At 47.0% G+C, this 24,234-nt stretch overlaps 1 protein-coding gene across 1 annotated transcript; it reads right to left on the reverse strand.

Moving 5' to 3' along the window:
* Window positions 1-119: 119 nt before the first annotated feature.
* LOC125549040 (auxin-responsive protein SAUR50-like) lies at window positions 120-1,013 on the reverse strand. The gene has a single exon (XM_048712538.1). It carries the CDS (start codon window positions 852-854, stop codon window positions 378-380), a length of 477 nt encoding a protein of 158 aa, XP_048568495.1. The 5' UTR covers window positions 855-1,013; the 3' UTR covers window positions 120-377.
* Between the last annotated feature and the right edge of the window lie 23,221 nt (window positions 1,014-24,234).

Genomic DNA, 24,234 nt, shown 5'->3' on the forward strand with positions numbered 1-24,234 from the left:
AGCCAAGTTTTTGTACCAGTTCAATGTATGCCACAAGTTCTAGCACCAAAGTGACCGTTTGCGGCAAGTTCAAACACCACCGGTGCAATTGACTCTTTTTTGTTTCTAATTTAGGAGCTCAAGCTCCAATTTTCATTTCCATGAAACCGGTAATACAAAGAACATCCAACACACGCGCTTACATGCATGCACAGAATAGATCTTCTTTCCTTTCACTTTTTACAATATACAGTACAATCTAAATCAGCTAGGCGTCTGTGTGTGTGTGGTTGAGACTTACGTCTAAGTATATGCAAATTAAGCACCTGTTCTATCTGTGTATGCGCGCGCAGATTCCTCTCGGTTGTGCATGCAAGCCGGTCATGCGCGCCTAGAGCTCACCTCCTGCCGCCAGCCGCCGTCGGCGAGAAGAAGAAGGACGGAGACGTGGACTTGGCCGGGCTGAGCACCCGGTACCCCGCCGGCCGGACCTTGCCGTTCCCGCTGCCGGCGCGCTGCAGGCCGCATATCGGCGATGACGGCGCCGCGGCGACCTCGCCGTCGTCGTCATCGTGAACGTCGTGGTCCATGTGCCAGAGCACGTCGAGGAAGGCGTCGACGGCGCAGGGCAGGGCGAGGGGCCCCTGCGCCGCGTAGCCGTACTCCTGCTCGGCGTCGTCGAGGAGGCGCCGGAAGAGCGGGTGGTCGGCGCGGTCGGCGCGCACCTCGAACCGCTCCCGCTCCGGCCCCACGTACACCGAGAAGCACCCCGGCGCCACCGCCGCCGACGACCGGCCGCCGCTGTTCAGCGCGGACCTGCACCGCTCCAGGGTCCTCGACACCAGGCTCTTCCTCGCGCCCTTGCTCGCCGCCATATATGCCGCCGGTGGACGTCGACCGACTCAAGACGGGGCTGGTGGCCAAGAGTGGATGTGATGGCCGGATTGTAAGGATGATGGCATGCATGGGAGAGGGGGCCGGCCGGGTTATGTACAAGCTAAGCAAGGTTGCCAAGGTCGTGGATACGTAGCTAGCACCAGCGCAGGGTCATATGGTGCTGGACGATCGAGGAGGAAGGCAAGGGTGGAGATGTACTCGTGCACTCTAAGTAATACTCCCCCGATTTTTTTTAGTTTGCATATAAAATTTGATCAAAGTCAAACTTTATAGAAAAAAAATATCAATATTTATAATACTAAAACTATATGGTATGAAAATTAATTTCATGATGCATTTAACAATATTGATTTCATATTATGAATCTTGGTATTTTTTTTCTAAAACCTTAGTCAAAGTTAATAAAGTTTGACTTTAACCAAATCTTATATGCAGACTAAAAAGAAACGGAGGGATACTATTAGGGTAACTAGCTCCTGCCTTATTGCTGGGCCAGCTAATTAACCAAGTGTTCAGCAACAGATACTACTGCCTTAACCAAGTGTTTAGCAACAGATACTACTGCCTTATTACTGGCCATGCATGTGCATCGAAGAAGCAAGTGGATTTTGTGATTGCAGCGGCTATGGAAAAAGCTAATCGGGAAAGGCACGTGCTGTGGGGACTTACTTAATCCGGGAAAATCCTATAAGACCGGGTTATACACAGCGATCGTGAGATCCACTTGGACTGAGTCACTGAGGACACCTTGCAAGTCTCTGTTTCCAGTATCAAATCCTGATTCCCGCCGGCCTCGCCGAATCCCTCAAATCCTGAGTCCTCTTTCCTTCTCCCGTTCGCTCGTCACCACTGCCCACGTTTATCACAGGCAGGCAGCAATGCACATTTCAGATCGTATTATTGGATATTAAAAAATGATCCCCTTTATCACAGGAGCTTCAAATACCAAGAGCTAGCGTTTATTCACAAGGAACTTCAAATGGCAGGTGCTTTTATACAAATACCAGGAGCTTTTAGTCACAGTGTACATCAAATTCATTTATACAATACATTTGCTCCACAATCTGCATCAACTATCCTGTCTTAACTTGAGAAATTTCCGAAGAAAAATATACAAAGCATCAACAAATCCTAAACTACATGACAGAGGCATGCACAACAGCATATTGAGTTGGAGATCTGCTGATCTTTTTGCTGGATCTTCTGTCTTCCTTCTGCCTTTTGATGATCATCTTCAGTGTTGACAGAACAACATGTGCAGGCATCAGCAGAACACAACTTATCTGATCACCAGCAATTTTGTACTAGTTTGCACATGTATCAGCAGCTTGATTTGAACACTGCCAATAGAGCTATTGCACATTCTCAACGTGCCAAGATGCAGCCAGCAGCTCCATCCCCATGTGTATAGCTGCCTACTCCGCGGCGAGCTTGCCGGAGAAGCGAGCAGAGGAGTTGCGCTCAAGGGCGAGCTGCCGGAGCGCCGCCGAGGAACGCGGTCGTGGTCGTGGGCGGCGGCGGCGAGCGAACGGGAGAAGGAAAGGGGACTCAGTATTTGGGGGATTCGGCGAGGCTGACGGGAATCAGGATTTGATAGTGGAAACAGAGAAACTGGCCTGCGTGCGTTGAGATTCGGTCTTGCCAGGCGGTCTCACGATCGCTGTGTACGACCCGGGTCTTATAAGATTTTTTCCGGATGTAGTATATCAAATGGGCAATAATTGCCTTGGTCTAGTGGTCAACGCCCCCTGATTGTGATGTGGAAGAAGCTCTGCATCTGCATCTCTAGGCTTTGCTATGGCTAGACATGCACCAGCGACGTATCTCTTCTGAGCAAAGATCTCTATATTTCTGTGGCGATTACTTAATTATAAGTATATTCCACTTTCAACTCTTGTGTTGTGACCTTGTGACATGTTTTATCACATTTCAAGAATCTTGTCAGATTTTTGCGCCGTAGTTGTGCTCTTGTAACATGTATTTTCACCTACTTTTGTTTCTAGAAACACTAAAACATTGCTGTCAAATTTTTAGGCATGAAAAATCTGACGTTTTTATGGCAATTTATATTTGCGTGATGGCAATAAATTTAGTTTGCAAGCATGGCAATTTTCTAACAAAAAAAATTGAAATGAATTTGCCGTGCTCGCCAACTAAACTTGCCATCTTCGGATAACATAATTTGCTATAAAAAACATTTGATTTGTCATGGTTAAAAAACTAACGTCAGATCTGCAATGGAGTCCTTTGTTTTTACCCCAAAGTTAAAGCTGAATCCATCATCTTGTTTTTACTTGCACATGTACCGCCTGATGGATCTCTTCTACGCAAAGATCGACATTTCAGTGATGAACTAATGACTAGTATCTTCTACTTTCTACTCTCGTTTGTGACTTTGTGACAAATTCTATTTCATTTGAAAAATCTTGTCAGATCTTGTGACGTATTTCTTACCTAATTCTGTTTTTATCCCAAAACAAAACGGTAGAGGCGGTTTCACATAAAACATCCAACAACTCTATCACATACTCCTACTAGTTAGTATGCTCATCGCGGCTGACACCAATGACCTTGTGGTGTTTTGGTTCCCGTGAATCGACGGTTTTGATCCCATGGATTACCATCCTATGCTTTGGCCCGAGTTGATGGTTGTGGCGGCAACGGTGGTACTAATAAGTTTTTGGTCATTTACTCTCAAGTTGTTGTAGTGTTTTATGTCTTCCTTTTCTTCCTTTTGGTACTCGTAAGTGTGCACGTGCAACACACGTTTTATAATCTACTCCATGCGAATTTTGAATTTTGTTAATTATTTATCTTGAATTTTGTTAATTATATTTTAGCGAGTTTTTATTTACCGAGCCACTTAAATATGTCCCATGCGCAATGATGTGAGTCCGTGTAACACATCTTCACATAAAGTTTACGATCACATGAACATATTATAGTTAGTTACAAAAATACTTAAGAAATAATAACTAGGCAACATCCTCTACAATTAATTTTTTGATGGTTTTGTCTTAAAGGTCAATCTGTTTATGCGATCTGTAATGCTTCGTTCTCTGTTCCATTGCTGGGATACTGTTTAGAGCTTCATTTCTTGCATACTTCAAAATACGCATCAAAAATCACCTCCTTGGTTCAATGTCATCTGATGATCCACAAGTGTAGGGGATCTATCGTAGCCTTTTCGATAAGTAAGAGCGTCGAACCCAACGAGGAGCAGAAGGAAATGATAAGCGGTTTTCAGTAAGATATTCTCTGCAAGCACTGAAATTATCGGTAACAAATAGTTTTGTGATAAGGTAATTTGTAACGGGTAACAAGTAATAAAAATAAATAAGGTGCAGCAAGATGGCCCAATCCTTTTTGTAGTAAAGGACAAGCCTGGACAAACTCTTATATAAAGGAAAGCGCTCCGAGGACACATGAGAATTATCGTCAAGCTAGTTTTCATCACGTTCATATGATTCGTGTTCGGTACTTTGATAATTTGATATGTGGGTGGACCGGTGCTTGGGTACTGCCCTTACTTGGACAAGCATCCCACTTATGATTAACCCCTATTGCAAGCATCCGCAACTACAACAGAAGTATTAAGGTAAACCTAATCATAACATGAAACATATGGATCCAAATCAACCCTTACGAAGCAACTCATAAACTAGGGTTTAAGCTTCTGTTACTCTAGCAACCCATCATCTACTTATTACTTCCCAATGCCTCCCTCTAGGCCCAAACAATGGTGAAGTGTCATGTATTCGACGTTCACATGACACCACTAGAGGAATGACAACATACATCTCATCAAAATATCGAATGAATACCAAATTCACATGACTACTTATAGCAAGACTTCTCCCATGTCCTCAGGAACAAACGTAACTACTCACAAATCATATTCATGTTAATATGCATAATGGATCTGAACATATGATCTTACACCTAGTAAACCAAGTAGCATCAACTACAAGGAGTAATCAATACTACTAGCAATCCACATGTACCAATTTAAGGTTTTGATACAAAGATTGGATACAAGAGATGAACTAGGGTTTGAGATGAGATGATGCTGGTGAAGATGTTGATGGAGATTGACCCCCTCCCGATGAGAGGATCGTTGGTAATGACGACGGTGATGATTCCCCCCCCGGAGGGAAGTTTCCCCGGCAGAACAGCTCCGCCGAAGCCCTAGATTGGTTCCGCCAAGGTTCCGCCTCGTGACGGCGGAGTTTCGTCCCGTGAGCTTGCTTATGATTTTTTCCTCGACGAAAGACTCCATATAGACAAAGATGGGCATCAGAGGGCCACCAGGGGGCCCATGAGGCAGGGAGGCGCGCCCAGGGGGTAGGGCGCGCCCCCACCCTCGTGGGCGGTGGGTGGCCCCCCTCTGGTACTTTCTTCGCCCAATATTTTTTATATATTCTGAAACATGCTCCCGTGAAGTTTTAGGACTTTTGGAGATGTGCAGAATAGGTTTCTAATATTTGCTCCTTTTCCAGCCCAGAATTCCAGCTGCCGGCATCCCCCCTCTTCATGTAAACCTTGTAAAATAAGAGAGAATAGGCATACGTATTGTGACATAATGTGTAATAACAACCCATAATGCAATAAATATTGATATAGAAGCATGATGCAAAATGGTCGTATCAACTCCCCCAAGCTTAGACCTCGCTTGTCCTCAAGCGAAAGCCAAAATCGAAAAATACGTCCACATGTTTAGAGATAGAGGTGTCGATAAAATAAAATACGGACATGAGGGCATCATGATCATTCTTATAACAACATATATATATATATTGTCATATGATCTCTTATGCTAAAGTAACAATTCATTCACAGTTTCAAATATGAATCATAAACTTCATTGAAAACTAACAAACTATAATCTCAGTCATTGAGGCAATTGCAATTTATCATAACATAGGAAAGAGTCAATAAGAGCTTTTCAGCAAGTCCACATACTCAACCATCTTTTAGTCTTTCACAATTGCTAACACTCAAGCGATATTTATGGTTATGAAGTTTTAGTAGGACACAGAGAAAGATAGGGGCTTATAGTTTTGCCTCCCAACCTTTTACCTCAAGGGTAATGTCAACAATAATAGTTCATGAAAACTCACATCCAATTAGCTATGTATATCTGGATCTTTCCAACACATTATGCTTGCCAAAGGATAAAATGTAAAAAGGAAAGGTGAAGATCACCATGACTCTTTGCATGAAGTATAAGACAAGAATAAAAGATAGGCCCTTCACAGAGGGAAGCAGAGGTTGTCATTTGCTTTTATGGTTGAATGCACAAAATCTTAATGCAAAAGAACGTCACTTTATATTGCCACTTGTGATATGGACCTTTATTATGCAGTCCGTTGCTTTTATTTCTTCCACATCACAAGATCGTATAAAGCTTAATTTCTCCACACTAATAAGTCATACATATTTAGAGAGAAATTTTTATTGCTTGCAACGATGACAACTTACTTGAAGGATCTTACTCAATCCATAGGTAGATATGGTGGACTCTCATGGCAAAACTGGGTTTAAGGATATTTGGAAGCACAGGTAGTATCTCTACTTGGTGCGAAGAATTTGGCTAGCATGAGAGGGAAAGGAAAGCTCAACATGTTGGATGATCCAAGACAATATAATTTATTTCAGACATAAGAAAACATAACCCATTACGTTGTCTTCCTTGTCCAACCTCAAATCTTTAGCATGTTATATTTTAATGAGTGCTCACAATAATAAAAGATGTCCAAGATAGTATATTTATATGTGAAAACCTCTCTTTCTTTATTACTTCCTATTAATTGCATTGATGACCAAAACTATGCTTGTCAACTCTCAACAACTTTTATTCATCATACTCTTTATATGTGAAGTCATTACTCTCCATAAGATCCATATGATCTCTTTATTTCTTTTTATTCTTTTTCTTTTCTTTTATTCCCTCAAGATCATAGTAAGATAATCAAGCCCTTGACTCAACACTAATCTTTATTATATTTAGCTCACGGACTCGATTACATAGAAGGATCATAAAGCAAAACTCAAAACTAGATCATACTAAAACTTTATTCTACTAGATCAAGATATAACCAAAAGGATCGGACTAAGAAAAATAGTAAAGATAAAAGTGATGGTGATACGATACCAGGGCACTCCCCCAAGCTTGGAAGTTGCCAAGGGGAGTGCCCATACCCATGTGTTTATGTCTCCTTCTTTGTTGGTGAAGAAGGTGTTGGTGATGATGGATAATCGCACATCGAGCGTAGGAGATCCTCCAATTTGCGGATAATGCCCTTGAGTGCGATGATATGCTCCTTCAAGAAAATATTTTCACTTGTGAGATACTTGTTTTGAATCCGAGCTAACTCAATCATCTTGAAAGCTTCAATCTCCGTTAGGGTAAAGAGATTGTGATGAGTTTGAAGGATGTCTTCTTCTACTACTATCGGAACTTGATCCCCCACGACCTTCTTGATCCCATCATCCTTGTTGATCTCTCCGGGCTCTTCTCTCTTCAGCTCTATCTTCATTAGCCAAGCATCGTTGTGTTGGGGAATGCAGTAATTTCAAAAAATTTCCTACGCACATGCAAGATCATGGTGATGCATAGCAAAAAGAGGGAAGAGTGTCGTCACATACCCTCGTAGACCGTAAGCGGAAGCGTTATGACAACACGGTTGATGTAGTCGTACGTCTTCACAATCGACCGATCCCTAGTACCGAACGTACGACACCTCCGCGATCTGCACAAGTTCAGCTCGGTGACGCCCCGTGAACTCACGATCCAGTAGAGCTTCGAGGGAGAGTTTCGTCAGCACGACGGCGTGATGACGGTGATGATGATGCTACCGGAACAGGGCTTCACCTAAGCACCGCTAGGATATAACCGAGGTGGATTATGGTGGAGGGGGGGGGCACCGTACATGGCTAAAAGATCAATGATCAACTTGTGTGTCCATGGGGTGCCCCCTCCCTCATATATAAATGAGTGGAGTAGGGGGAGGGCCGGCCCTCTCTATGACGCGCCCTAGGGGAGTCCTACTCGAGTAGGATTCCCCCCTTTCCTAGTAGAAGTAGGAGCCCTTCCAAGTAGGAGTAGGAGAGGAAGGAAGGAGAGAGGGAGGAAGGAAAGGGGGGCCGACCCCCTCCCAATTCGGATTGGGCTTGGGGGGCGCGCCTCCCTCTTTTCCCTTCCCTCTCCTCTATTCCAGTAAGGCCCAATAAGGCCCATATACTCCCCGGGGGGTTCCGGTAACCTCCCGGTTCTCCGGAAAAATGCCCGAACCACTAGGAACCATTCTGATGTCCAAATATAGGCTTCCAATATATCTATCTTTATGTGTCGACCATTCCGAGACTCCTCGTCATGTCCGTGATCAAATTCGGGACTCCGAACTACCTTCGGTACATCAAAACACATAAACTCATAATACCGATCGTCACCGAACGTTAAGCGTGCGGACCCTACGGGTTCGAGAACTATGTAGACATGACCAAGACTCACTTCCAGTCAATAACCAATAGCGGAACTTGGATGCTCATATTGGTTCCTACATATTCTACGAAGATCTTTATCGGTCAAAACCGCATAACGGTATACGTTGTTCCTTTTGTCATCGGTATGTTACTTGCCCGGGATTCGATCGTCGGTATCTCAATACCTAGTTAAATCTTGTTACCGTCAAGTCTCTTTACTCGTTCTGTAATGCTACATCCTGTAACTAACTCATTAGTTACATTGCTTGCAAGGCTTATAGTGATGTGCATTACCGAGAGGGCCCAGAGATACCTCTGTGACAATCGGAGTGACAAATCCTAATCTTGATCCATGCAAACTCAACAAACACCATCTGAGACACCTGTAGAGAACCTTTATAATCACCCAGTTACGTTGTGACGTTTGGTAGCACACAAAGTGTTCCTCCGGTATTCGGGAGTTGCATGATCTCATAGTCATAGGAACATGTATAGTTATGGAGAAAGCAATAGCAACAAACTAAACGATCATCGTGCTAAGCTAACGGATGGGTCAAGTCAATCACATCATTCTCTAATGATGTGATCCTGTTAATCAAATGACAACTCATGTCTATGGTTAGGAAACATAACCATCATTGATTCAATGAGCTAGTCAAGTAGAGGCAAACTAGTGACACTCTGTTTGTCTATGTATTCACACATGTACTAAGTTTCCGGTTAATAAAATTCTAGCATGAATAATAAACATTTATCATGATATAAGTAAATATAAATAACAACTTTATTATTGCCTCTAGGGCATATTTCCTTCAGTCTCCCACTTGCAGTAGAGTAAATAATCTAGATCACATTGTAATGATTCTAACACCCATGGAGTCTTGGTGCTGATCATGTTTTGCTCGTGAGAGAGGCTTAGTCAATGGGTCTGCAACATTCAGATCCGTATGTATCTTGCAAATCTCTATGTCTCCCTCCTTGACTTGATCGCGGATGTAATTGAAGCGTCTCTTGATGTGCTTGGTTCTCTTGTGGAATCTGGATTCCTTTGCCAAGGCAATTGCTCCAGTATTGTCACAAAAGATTTTCATTGGACCCGATGCACTCGGTGTCGTTGTTCTAAGTCTAACAGCAAACTAGGGGGGTAAGAATGTAGAAGCAAGATCCTAGCTACGGTGAGATTGTGCACGCATGATTTACGAGTTCAGGCCCTTCTCGGAGGAAGTAACAACCCTACGTCTCGATGCCCGGAGGCTCGGTCGATTGGAATATGCGTGAAGTTACAGGGGGTGCGAACCCTTGTGCCAGAGGAGGGGGGTGGCTTATATAGAGTGCACCGGACCCCTCCAGCCCTCATTTACACAGGGTTTAAGGTACTTAAATATGGGCATTACTGATAACGCCAGCAATAAAGATACATGAATGACTATTAAGTCTATAAGGTAACACCTGACCATTTGTCATACAGAGTGACCTTAGATCTTCCAGCTGTCGAGTGACTCTTGGTATGGCCGAGTGAGTACTCCGAGTGAGCTTGAATCTTCCGAGTGGAATGTTTATGGTCAAGTGAACGATGGTATCCCTTGAATGCTTCTAACTTTAGGCCAGTGTCCTTGGGAAGGATGTCTAGGTCAGGCCTATGACCCTACCCTAGGTACATGTCACCATCATTAGCCCCCGAATGGTTTGAGGTTCGAGTGGGAAAAGGAGTGGAAGTTTCTCTCGACTCCGTTACATGCTGCGGAAGCATTTTCCCTAGACTGATGGGTTATACGACAAATTTGACTTCATTTCTAGTCGCCTTGATCCATTCTAAAGTAGTCAAATGAACTTTTGCTGATAAGCTTCGAGTGTTGATATGAAAAAAATCTTTAGTCTGACAGGTTGCTCTGCAGTTCCTGGATCTTGCGGGATTCGAAATTTTGGGAAGCGCGCGGGATGGAGGAGGCCGCAGTAATCATGATGGATTAGGCAGGGGCGCCTCAATCACCGTGCCACCTTTTTCGCCACGTACCGAGTAAGCGACAGTTGCAGGATTTGACGTGATTGCCCGGGCCCAGTCATCAGTCACTCGGAAATGACTCCATATAAGATGTCAGGCTGGGGGATTTTGCACAGTGCGCCTCAATTTCTCCTTCTTCCTCCTCTGTTCCTCCATTGCTTCCATCTTCACTTTCGGCGCCGCCGCCAACCTCGAGCCCATTCCGCCGTAATGGGGAAGGACAAGACCGCCGCTCTGGAGCGTGCGAAGAAAGCGACGGTGAAGGGGAAGGGGAAGAAGACGAGACGGGGCGGATCGTCATCAAGATCTGCTCTACCGCGCGGCTGGATCCAGGGCGACTGGATCCGGTCGACCATCGTGAAAGTGGACATGGAAGATCTGGTGGACGGAGGACTGATTGCCCACGAGTCTTGGCGGCTTCCGGGGGACGAGACTGAGCCGCAACCACAAGAGGGTGAGTGCGTCCTGCTTGCCACCCACGCCGACCATGGTTTTTCTTTGCCCCTCATCATTTCTTCCGAGGGTTTCTGAATTTCTTCGAGGCTCAACTTCATCACTTCTCCCCCAACACTATCACATACCTCGCTGCCTATGTGTCCATGTGCGAGAATTTTCTGGGATGTCGACCACATTGGGGCCTGTTCAAACACATTTTCACCTGCCGCTCCTAGTCGGTAAAGAAAGCCAATCCGAGTGATGAGAGAACACATGTGATTCAGATGTGTGGGGGTTTAGGGATCCAGATGAGAAACAAAAGCACTTTCCCTGCCATGATTCTTCCCGAGTCCGTCAGGGGGTGGCAATCGACCTGGTTCTACTTTACGGATGAACCGACTCCTGGTCAGTCGACTGGTCTCCCTCCGTATTCCACTGACCGAGTAGAGAAGCCTTTTTCGTTGAGAGTGACTCCAGAGGAGAAAGAGGAGGTTGCTATGTTGGTCGATCGAGTGGTACAACTTGTCCGTGATGGCGTGACCGGTATGGATTTGCTAGAAGCTTTCCTGAGTCGATGCATTCAACCGCTCCAAGCTCGTGACCACCCAATGTGGTTGTACTCGGGCATTGAGGAAACCACTCGGATCCATCCGGAAGCAGTCAGTGTAGAGATGGTGGAGCTGTGGCTGCAAGGCATCACTGGGAATAAGGACAACCCTCGGGGGTCTAGAAGGGTTCCTCCACTCGACAACACCACTGAGCCAGACAAGGTTTGATTCTTTCCTTCTGAGTGTATTTTGCTCTGACACGCGTTAGCTTTGGAGATTGACGAATATCCACTCAACTCTATCCTTTGCAGACCTTCACTGAACTGTACTCGATGCCCAATAGAGAGCAAGAGCAAGAGGGAGAGGTGAGTGGGGGCGATTGGCACTCGGACAGAGAAGGAGACAAGGATAGTGAGGACTCAAGCAGTGGCGAGGAAGTCGACTCTCCGCCTCGCACAGAGATGCGCTCCAAGCAGAGGCAGGACCCAACGAGCATTCGGGGCAAAACGACTCCTCCGAATGGTCAGCCTTTAAAGCGTACTCGGACGACTTCCCCTGTGCCGACTGAAAAAGCTCCCAAGAAGCCCGAAGTCGTGACATCAAAGCCCCGGAAAGCTCTGCCCAATATCAAAGTGTCTGTCCCCATCGCTTCTGGGTAATTATTGAGCCCAACTCTTAGGTTTTCGCATGATTCAAACTTTAATTGGCCCACTATCTTGTTCTGACCGAGTGAAATCTGACTTTTTGTAGTGCTGCTTCTGGTACTTCTCTTTACAATGATGACGATGATGAGGAGATGGAAGACGCGGTCACCTCTCAACCAGGTATAATTCTTGTTATTTCGTCTTTACTTAATCAACTATTTGAGCAGTCGACTGAAGACGCAGTCGATTGTTTTGCAGCTCCAACCAATGTCATTGAATTACCAGATGATGACGAGGGCGTGCCGCAGAGGGCCATAAGGAGGAGGGTCAAGACTTCGAGCAAGAAGGCATCAACTGGCCAAACGTCCCAATCGGTGCCGGTGGCGGATCCAGTGATTCAACAGCCTGGAGATGTGACTCGGGCTTCTGTTACTTTCGCTGTTCCAGTATCAAGTGAACGCCCACATCGTCGACTGCACCAGTGCTTGCTTCAACTATCCAGCCCCATGCCTCGGATCTTCCAGCTGTCGCGACTGAACCGCCAACCCCATTCTTCACTACTCATCACGTTCCAGAAGACCAAGCAGACGCCGCTGCAGAAGCCATACGCCAAGCTGGCATAATGATGGAGCGAGTGAAGGTGGTGCATGAGAACAGTTAGGCTGCTTATGACGCTAGTGCGGCCGTTCGAGACAATGTCCAGGTAAGTTGGCTTCCGTATGAACTCTTATCTTGGCGCTTGTTCTGTTAGGATATGCTACCCGAAAACTTTTCTTTGTGCATCCACCTGTTAGTCTGCACTTCGCATCTGCACACCCGCTGGGTGTTTGAATTTATGTCGAGTAATTTTTCCAGTTGAGTCGACTAGGTTGTGTCGGTTGTAGTTCTGGGCTAGTGGGGGCACGCAGAATGCACCCACTGGGTGTAGTCCCCGAGGCCACCGTCGAATGTGTGATTCGGCGGGGGCCTGGATAAAAAATGTCTTTATCGTTTCGCTCTTCCACTTGGTCTAGGCGGACCATGTCGAGTGGAATCCAAACCAGTGGGGGCACGCTAAGTGCACCCGCTGGGTGTAGTCCCCGAGACCGCGGTCGACTGCGGGCAATCGGTTGGGGTCTGAGAATGTCTTTTGTTGACTTCGAAAAATAACTTCGGTCTTCCTTTTTTTTGCTCTTCCACTCGGTCTGGGTAGACCATGTGGAGTGGAATCTGAACCAGTGGGGGCACGATAAGTGCACCCATTGGGTGTAGTCCCCGAGACTACCGTAGAATGTTTGATTCCGCGGTAGTGTTAGAGTTCTATTCACTCGGAAGCGAATGATCTTTGATCTTGTCTATTGATGTATCTTTTTGCCGACTGTAGAAATCCTGTGAGCTTATCTCCAAGTTAACCGATTTCTAGGAAAAGCAGAGACAGCTCAACCTTGACTTGGAGCTAGCCAATTAGAACTTGAAAAGGCTAAAGACGAAGTAGCTGGTACAAAAGGTAACAACCTGTCGACTGTTTATCTTGACCATCTCTCAAGTTATCTCTTCGTTCGTCTCTTTGACCCGAGTGCACATTCTTTAGAGAAAATGAAGCAACCCTGGTACAGAAGGATCTTGACCTTGCAGCTACGCAGAAGGAGGCTAAGGAGAAGACCGCACTTGCTGACAAGAAGCTGGCTTCATTCGGAGCACTGGAGGAAGATAACGCCAAGCTAAAGGCATCCCTCACTGAGGCCAACAAAGAAGTGACTCGTCTGATGAAAGACAAAGTTGCTTTGAATGAGAGGATTGAAGGTATTTCTTGTAAGAGAAATGACCTGGAGGCTTATCTGGGGGCACTCGCCAAGAAGTTGTTCCTTATGCTCAAAGATATTTTTCTTTGTCCGACTGATTTGCTGTTTGCAAGTCATCATGAACCGGTCGAATCATTAACTCCTTGAATCTGCAGAATTCTGCCAAAATTTTGAAGGAGAAACTGGACGGATCAAGACAGGCCTGGACCCCATCCTTTGTCCTGTCGGTGATGAAGCTGCCATGAACGTGCTCCGACTGGAGTCCCACGTCGCCAACGTCACGAACTACCTTGCACGCCTGAAGGTTGTGGTGTCGCGGATTGACTCAGCACTTTGGCCATGGGAGACGCTCCAGAATGACCTCGAGTCCTTGATGACTCGACTCAATGAGGTCCCTGGCCGAGTGCAGGAGTGGAATAAGTCATCTGCTCGCTGCGGTGCTGACGTAGCTCTGTCGCTAGTTCGAGTCCACTACAAGGAAGCCAAGGAGGAAAAGCTAGCGGCGATCAAGGTTGCCAATAATCGAAAACATGACTTCCAGTCCTTCATGGAGACCTTTATCGCCGCCGCCACTTGAATTGCGGATGGGATCGACCTGGAGGAATTCATCGAGCCTGCCAGAACTCCCATGGAGTGAGCAAACTTTTTTATGATCGATTAAATTTGCCTCGGTATGCCGAGTGGTTTTTGTAATCGTTAAGACTCCCTTGGGCCTGATGCCAGAGTTCCTTAAACTGCTATCTGGAACCTCATAGGGTTTATCTGAACTTTGGTTGCTTTTGAATCTTTCGACTCTTTGAGTAGAACTTGTTTCTTCTATTTGAATTGCTACTGACTTTGTGGTGCAGCTCTGTCGAGTGAACCAAGGGCATTTAGTGCTGTCCATGGCCTGCACATCGTCATCCTTGCGGATCGGGATGGAGCGGATGTTGTATTTGTGTCGCAGCTCCGGGGATAAGGTCGCAGTCGACCTGCACCTCGTCGTCCTTGCGGATCGGGATGGAGTGGACGTTGTATTTGTGTCGTAGCTCCGGGGATAAGGTCGCAGCGACCTGCACCTCATCGTCCTCACAGATCGGGATGGAGCGGACGTTGTATTTGAGACTTAGGCGAGCATTGGGCTGCAGCTAAGCCCCCGAGTGGGAGGGTTGCTCATCACTCGGTGGGATTTTTTTTAAACTTAGGCGAGTATTGGACTATAGCTAAGCCTCTGAGTGGGAGGGTTGCTCACCACTCGGTAGGATTTTTCAAACTTAGGCGAGTACTAGACTGCAGCTAAGCCCCCGAGTGGGAGGGTTGCTCACCACTCGGTAGGATTTTTTAAACTTAGGCGAGTACTGGACTGCAGCTAAGCCCCCGAGTGGGAGGGTTGCTCGCTACTCGGTAGGATTTTTTAAACTTAGGAGAGTACTGGACTGTAGCTAAGCCCCCGAGTGGGAGGGTTCCTCACCACTCGGTAGGATATTTTAAACTTAGGCGAGTACTGGACTGCAGCTAAGCCCCGAGTGGGAGGGTTGCTCACCACTCGGTAGGATTTTTTAAACTTAGGCGAGTACTGGACTGCAGCTAAGCCCCCGAGTGGGAGGGTTGCTCGCCACTCGGTAGGATTTTTTTAACTCAGGCGAGTACTGGACTGCAGCTAAGCTTCCGAGTGGGAGGGTTGCTCCCCACTCGGTAGGATTTTTCAAACTTAGGCGAGTACTGGACTGCAGCTAAGCCTCCAAGTGGGAGGGTTGCTCACCACTCGGTAGGATTTTTTAAACTTAGGTGAGTACTGGACTGCAGCTAAGCCCCCGAGTCGGAGGGTTGCTCGCCACTCGGTAGGATTTTTTTAAACTTAGGCGAGTACTGGACTGCAGCTAAGCCTCCGAGTGGGAGGGTTGCTCACCACTCGGTAGGATTTTACAAACTTAGACGAGTACTAGACTGCAGCTAAGCCCTCGAGTGGGAGGGTTGCTCACCACCCGATAGGATTTTTTTACTTAGGCGAATTGGGTTCGCAGCTAAACCCCCAAATGGGAGACATGCTCTCCACTCGGAGGGATTTTAATTTTTGGAACTTAGGCGAATAGGTTCACAGCTAAGCCACCCACTGGGGGATTTTGGACACATGCATAAGAAACAACAATCATATAGGAGACTGCAAAACCTTCTCTTTGATAAACAAACTAAAAGCTACTTCTTATTACATCTCGGTAGTCCGAATGATTAAGTGTTAAAGTGACGGAGAAGCTCTGCATTCCAGGCACATGGCTCGTCTTTCTTGTGCTCCACATCGTACAGGTGGTATGCACCATTGTGGAGTACTTTGGTGATGATGAAGGGGCCTTCCTAGGCAGGGGCGAGCTTGTGTGGACGTTGCTGGTCCACTCGGAGAACTAGGTCTCCTTCCTGAAAAGCTCGACCCTTGACATTTCTGGCATGAAAGCGCCGCAGGTCTTGTTGATAGATGGTCGACTGGATCGACGCCATCTCTCTTTCCTCTTCCAGAAGGTCAACAACATCTTGACGGGCTTGTTCTGCTTCAGCTTCTGAGAAGAGTTCCACTCGCGGGGCATTATGCAGCAAATCAGTCGGTAGTACGGCTTCGTCTCCATAGACCAAGAAGAAAGGAGTCCGACGAGTCGACCGATTCGGCGTTGTCCTCAGGCCGCACAGTACTGATGATAACTCATCTACACAGGCGCCAGCCGCATGCTTGAGATCTCACATTAACCTGGGCTTCAGCCCTTGGAGGATCAAACCATTTGCTCTTTCAGCCTGTCCGTTCGACTGCGGGTGAGCGACTGAAGCATAATCGACCCAAGTGCCTTGGGAAGCATAGAAAGCTCTGAATTCATCTGAATCAAAGTTTGATCCATTGTCTGTGATGATGCTGTGCAGGACTCCAAACCTGAATGTTAGCCCCCGACGAAACTGACGGCAGTGCCCAAATCGAGGCTTTTGATGGGTTTGGCCTCAATCCATTTAGTGAACTTGTCGACTGCAACAAGTAGGTGAGTGAAACCACTTTTGCCAGTCCTCAAGGGTCCAACCATATCCAGCCCCCAAACGGCAAATGGCCAGACGAGTGGAATGGTCTTCAGAGCTGAGGCGGGTTTGTGAGACATGTTGGAGTAGAACTGGCAACCTTCACACTTGTCGAATATTTCCTTTGCCATTTCATTTGCTCGCGGCCAGTAAAAACCTGCTCAGTATGCTTTGGCCACGATTGTCCGTGAGGACTCATGGTGACCACAGGTCCCCAAGTGGATATCATTGAGGATCATTCGACCTTCTTCTGGGGTAATGCATCGCTGAGCAACTCTAGTCACACTTTCTCTGTACAGTCGACCGCTTATCACGGTGAAGGCTTTGGATCGACGGACGATTTGTCCGCTTCATCCTTGTCTTCTGGCAACTCTTTCCTGAGAATATATGCGATGTACGGTACAGTCCAATCAGGAATGACGACCAAAACTTCCATGACTAGGTCGACCACGGCTGGGACTTCAACTTCAGTCGGATTAGTGGAACTCTTAGGTTGCGGGGGCTCTTCCGTGAAGGGATCTTCCTGAATTGATGGTGTGTGAAGATGCTCCAAGAACACATTGCTGGGAATGGACCCTCGCTTAGAACCTATCTTAGCCAGGTCATCTGCCGCCTGGTTCTTCAATCGGGGAATATGGTGGAGCTCTAACCCTCCAAACTTCTTTTCCAACTTTCTAACTACATTGCAATAGCCAGTCATAGCCGGGCTTCTGACATCCCACTCTTTCATCACTTGATTAACCACCAAATCTGAGTCGCCGAAGACCATTAGGCGACGAACGCTGAGTGAAATGGCCATTCACAACCCATACAAAAGAGCTTCGTACTCAGCCTCGTTGTTGGAGGAATCAAAGTGAATCTGAAGGACATAGCTAAGTTTGTCGCCTCGCGGGGACACCAGAACAACTCCAGCACCAGAACCGCTCAACATTTTGGACCCATCAAAGAACATAGTCCAATGTTCCGACTGGACTTGAGTCGGTTGTTGTTGTTCAATCCACTCGATGAGGAAATCTGCTATTGCCTGGGATTTGATTGCTTTCTTTGCCTCAAACTTGATATCCAACGGAAGGAGTTCAATCGCCCACTTTGCCACTCGACCAGTTGCGTCTCTGTTGTTCAGAATTTCTGACAATGGAGCGTCGCTGACGACTGTGATGGAGTGATCTGAGAAATAATGTGCCACCTTCTTCGCGCTCAAGTAAATTCCATAGACCAACTTTTGGTAATGCGGATACCTCTGCTTGGATGGAGCTAAGACTTCAGAAATATAGTACACTGGGCGCTGAAATTTATGGGTTTTACCTTCTTCTTCCCGCTCGACCGTGAGTACGGTACTGACAACTTGTCCAGTGGCTGCAATATATAGCGATAAAGGCTCCTTGCTAACAGGAGCAGCGAGCACCGGCTGGGTGGAAAGCAGGTTTTGAGCTCTGCAAACGCTGCGTCAGCTTCAGGAGTCCACTCGAACTTATCAGATTTCTTCATCAATCGGTAAAGAGGTAATGTCTTTTCACTGAGATGAGAGATGAACCGACTCAAGGCGGCCAAACAACTAGTAAGCTTTTGAACGTCGTGTATGCGCACGGGGTGCTTCATTTCGAGTATTGCGCCGACTTTCTCTGGGTTCGCGTCGATTCCTCATTCGGAAACAAGGAAACCGAGTAACTTGCCACCTGGAACTCCAAATGTATACTTTGACAGGTTAAGCTTGATATCATATCTTCTCAGATTAGCAAAGGTTTCAGCGAGGTTAGTCAGTAGGTCGGAACCTTTACGTGACTTAACCACGATGTCATCCATGTATGCTTCCACATTCCGACTGATTTGAGTGAGCAAGCACTTCTGTATCATGCGCATGAATGTCGCGCCAGCATTCTTGAGACCAAAGGGCATGGTAACATAGCAAGAGCGCCCGAACGGGGTGATGAAGGCTCTCTTTATTTCCTCGGGCCCATACAGTCGGATCTGATGATACCCAGAATATGCGTCCAGAAAGGACATTCGCTCACATCCCGCAGTCGAGTCGACTATTTGATCGATGTGGGGTAGAGGAAAATGATCCTTCGGGCAGGCCCGATTGATGTGCTTGAATTCAATGCACATACGGAGTGAATCATATTTCTTGGGAACCATGACAACGTTGGCGAGCCATTCGGAGTGGTAAATCTCTAGGATGAACTCGGCTGCCAGAAGCCAAGCCACTTCTTCACCAATCGCCTTTCGCTTTTCCACGGCGGACCAATGGAGATACTCTTTCACAGGTTTAACTTTTGGGTCGACTCGCAAACGGTGCTCAGCCAGATCCCTGGGTACACCTGGCATATCAGAAGGTTTCCATGCAAAGGTGTCCCAGTTCTCACGGAGGAACTGGATGAGCGCTTCTTCCTATTTGCTGTCGAGTGTTGTTGATATATGATTCGGAGCAACATTGGGATCAGTCGGGTGAATATGAATTGACTTTGTTTCACCGGTCGACTTAAATGCAGACTCTAAAGCAGGCTTCTTAGCTCTCAACAAATCACTCGGATCTACCGTCTTCTTGTATTCCTCCATTTCAATTGCTGCCATCTGTTCATCGGCAATCTTCGAGCCCTTCTGGAAGCACTCTTCTGCTCGCTGCCGATTACCGGTGACTGTAATCATGCCCCTAGGGCCAGGCATCTTGAGCTTGAGATACACATAACACGGTCGAGCCATGAATCGAGCATACGCAGTTCTGCCCAGGATAGCGTGATAAGCACTGTGAAAATCCACGACTTCAAATGTCAACTTTTCTTTACGGTAATTCTTTGAATCGCCAAAGGCCACGTCAAGAGTGATCTGGCTGAGTGAATCAGCTTTCTTTCCAGGAATAACTCCATGGAACCACATGTTTCTCTCGCTGAGCTTGGACATCGGAATGCCCATCCCTTTGAGGGTCTCAGCATACAGAATATTCAAGCCGCTGCCGCCATCCATCAAGACTTTAGTCAATCGGGTTCCCCCAACGACTGGGTCGACCACCAACGCTTGCCTCCTAGGGGTGGCGACGTGCGGCGGGTGGTCTGACTGGTCGAATGTTATAGGGGTCTTTGACCATTTCAGATACGTTGTTGTTTCCGGTTCCCTGTTAAAAACATTCAGTCAACTTTTGCTTTCGACATCAGCAAAGATCACCAGGGTGGAATTGACATTGGGAAATCCATCATCATCCTCTTCTTTGTCCTCGTCCTTATCATTCTCTTTCTCTTTTTCACCGGGTTGTTTTTCTCGGAACTGCTGAATAAGGACTCGGCATTGTCGAGTGGTATGCTTGGGATAAATCGGATTCCCCTCTTCATCCTTCTAGATGTGAATGTGACATGGTAAATCCAACACATCGTTACCGGCCGCATCTTTCACTTTTTTAGGGGTCCAAGGTCCTTTAGGTTTTCCTTTGGCCTTTCCTTGGATTGCATCTACAACCTCTCCAGGTGCTGTAGGTTCTGCCTTGCGTTTCTGCTTCCGATTGGAATTTCCTCCACCAGTGTCCTGGCCGACTGGTTTGCTCTTGCCACTGTGGAGTCGGTCTTCTTCTTCTCCGTTTGCGTACCAAGTGGCTATCTCTATCATTTGCGTCAGAGACATATCTCCTGTCTGACCGGATTTTAGATTGAGCTCTCGATAGCGTACACCCTCCTTGAAAGCACAAACTGCTTGGTGTTGAGACACATTCTCCACAGTGTGATGCAAAGTGGACCACCTCTGAATATAATCTCTCAAAGTCTCATTTGGTTTTTGCACGCAATGTTGCAATTCCGTCAATCCTGCAGGCCGTTTGCACGTGCCTTCAAACGTTCTGACAAACACTCGAGCCAACTCCCCCCAGCTGAATATGCTGCCCGGAGTCAACTGATTCAACCAAGCTCTAGTTGACCCCTCAAGCATCAGGGGAAGGTGTTTCATGGCTACCTCATCGTTACCTCCACCAATCTATACAACCACTCGGTAATCTTCGAGCCAGGTGTCAGGCTTCGACTCACCAGTGAACTTACTGACCCCAGTCGCCAACCTGAAGTTGGGAGGGATTTCAGCTGCCCTGATGTCTCAGCTAAACACTCGGGGCCCGAAACATGTACTCTGCTCCCAGTCAGGCGATCTCTATCTTTCCCTTCTCTATGAACCCGATTTCTGTCCACCAAGCCTTGCACCAGAATTGACCTTGCGTCAAACCCTGGTTCTCTTGGGTCGACTGGCCTCCTTCGCTCTTTGCTGTTCGGGCGCCTATCATCATAATGCCAGGGCACATATGATCCACCCCTCGGAGGGGGCATAGGCACTCGACGGCGGTCATCACGGTCGAGCTGACGATCATGCTGCTCGCTATTCCGACCCGAGTACTGCCCTTGGTGATACCCTCGCCCTTCACGCCGCGGAGGCGATCTTGGGCTGTGAGCCGACTAAACGGTGTCATCTACCATGGATCTGCTATGAATTCTGTTACGCAACTGAGACACTGCCGTGTTCTGCTCTCCTGCCGCTCGGAGCAATGCTCTGATCTGCATCAAGCCCCTGCCAGCCTCCGACTGGGACGGCTGAATAGACTCCGCTATACGTGCTGCAGCGGTAAGATTTTAAATCGGAGTGCGGTATACCTGCGGTTCTGATGGAAACAATTGCCGCTGTCATCGACTGGATTCGGGGATCCGCTACCGAGCGTGTTCGTCGAGTGAACGCTGAAGATTCTCTAGACGCGTGCGCTCAGCCAAGGTGGCCAAACGCACAACCTCCAAGGCCCGAGCCTCAGAGGTTTCTCCAACAACGGGCGTGTGCAGGGCCTCCATATTGTGGAGGTGAAGTTCCTCCCTCTGCTGAGAAGAGAGAGTTTCGGGATGATATTCTTCGTGAATGCGCGACTGCTCGCCGCCGCCATCATTGCCGCTGTTGCGACGCATGCCAGGCGGGCTACGGGGTGTGTCGACCATCAGGACCTCTGCCGTAGGGTCGCTGCTGTCGCACGCAGACAAGGTCTCAACAGAGCGAGTCGACAGGTCGAACAGGTCGTAAAGAGATTCGTCGGGCTCGATTGCCGTGACTTGGGGGGTGGCCGACTGGCGGGACACCGCGTGCTTCACCCACCGCTACAGCCGTGACTGACCAGATCGCTTGTAACGACGAGTGGAGGGAAGCGATGGCACTGGGGGAACCGACCGATACTGAGTCGACGGCTGCCGCAAAAGGACGCCACGAACACATGCTCGAAAGTGCGTCGCCCCGTGGATGGGGAGTGCCTCGACGTCGAGAGGAGCTTCCTGGAGCCAAGCAGAGTCGTCGGCGGTGAAGATGAGCGCGCCGAGACGGATCTCGTGGCCCTCAGCCAAACCTCCGCCGGAAACCATGACGAAAGGAATCATAGAAAATTGCAACCTCACCGGAAAGTCGCTAAGACACTGATGACCCACAAGTATAGGGGACCTACCATAGTCCTTTCGACAAGTAAGAGTGTCGAACCCAACGAGGAGCAGAAGGAAATGATAAGCGGTTTCCAGCAAGGTATTCTCTGGAAGTACTGAAATAAGTGGTAATAGATAGTTTTGTGATAGGATAATTTGTAACGAGCAACAAGTAACAAAAGTAAATAAAGTGCAGCAAGGTGGCCCAATCCTTTTTGTAGCAAATGACAAGCCTGGACAAACTCTTATATAGAGAAAAGCGCTCCCGAGGACACATGGAAATATCGTCAAGCTAGTTTTCATCACGCTCATATGATTCGTGTTCGGTACTTTGATAGTTTGGTATGTGGGTGGACCGGTGCTTGGGTACTGCCCTTACTTGGACAAGCATCCCACTTATGATTAACCTCTATTGCAAGCATCCGCAACTACAACAAAAGTATTAAGGTAAACCTAACCATAGCATGAAACATATGGATCCAAATCAGCCCCTTACGAAGCAACGCATAAACTAGGGTTTAAGCTTCTGTCACTCTAGCAACCCATCATCTACTTATTACTTCCCAATGCCTTCCTATAGGCCCAAATAATGGTGAAGTATCATGTAGTCGACGTTCACATAACACCACTAGAGGAGAGACAACATACATCTCATCAAAATATCGAACGAATACCAAATTCACATGACTACTAATAGCATGACTTCTCCCATGTCCTCAGGAACAAAAGTAACTACTCACAAAGCATAAATATGTTCATAATCAGAGGGGTATTAATATGCATATATATAGGGTCTGAACATATGATCTTCCACCAATTAAACCAACTACCATCAACTACAAGGAGTAATTAACACTACTAGCAACCTACTAGCACCAATCCCGGACTTGGAGACAAGAATTGGATACAAGAGATGAACTAGGGTTTTGAGAGGAGATGGTGCTGATGAAGATGTTGATGGAGATTGCCCTCTCCCGATGAGAGGAGCGTTGGTGATGACGATGGCGATGATTTCCCCCTCCGGGAGGGAAGTTTCCCCGGCAGAACAGCTCCGCCAGAGCCCTAGATTGGTTCCGCCTCGTGGCGGCGGAGTTTCGTCCGAGAAGATGGCTTGCTATTTTTTCCCATCGAAATACTTCATATAGAAGAAGATGGCCACCGGAGGGCCACCAGGGGGCCCATGAGGTAGGGAGTCACGCCCAGGGGGGTAGGGCGTGCCCCCACCCTCATGGGCAGGGTGTGGCCCTCCTGGTGAATTTCTACCGCTGAGTATTTTTTATATATTCTGAAAACGTCTTCCATGAAGTTTCAGGACTTTTGGAGCTGTGCAGAATAGGTCTCTAATATTTTCTCCTTTTCCAGCCCAGAATCCCAGCTGCCGGCATTCTCCCTCTTTATGTAAACCTTGTAAAATAACAGAGAATAGGCATAAGTATTGTGACATAATGTGTAATAACAGCCCATAATGCAATAAATATCGATATAAAAGCATGATGCCAAATGGACGTATCAACTCCCCCAAGCTTAGACCTCGCTTGTCCTCAAGAGAAAAGCCGAAATCGAAAAATATGTCCACATATTTAGAGATAGAGGTGTCGATAAAAATAAAATACGGACATGAGGGCATCATGATCATTCTTAGAACAACAACTTATATAATTCTTGCCATATGATTTCTTATGCTAGAGTAATAATTCAATCACAATTTCAAGTATGAATAGTAAACTTCATTGAAAACTAACAAACTATAATCTCAGTCATTGGAGCAATTGCAATTTATCATAACATAGTAAAGAGTCAATATATAAGAGCTTTTCAGCAAGTCCACATACTCAACTATCATATAGTCTTTCACAATTGCTGACACTGACGCGATACTTATGGGTATGGAGTTTTAATCGAACACAGAGAAAGATAGGGGCTTATAGTTTTGCCTCCCAACGTTTTACCTCAAGGGTAATGTCAACAGTAATAGTTCATGAAAACTCACATCCAATTAGCCATATATACCAGGATCTT

The sequence above is a fragment of the Triticum urartu genome, chromosome 3 (assembly GCF_003073215.2).
Source record: "Triticum urartu cultivar G1812 chromosome 3, Tu2.1, whole genome shotgun sequence".
Lineage (NCBI taxonomy): Eukaryota > Viridiplantae > Streptophyta > Magnoliopsida > Poales > Poaceae > Triticum > Triticum urartu.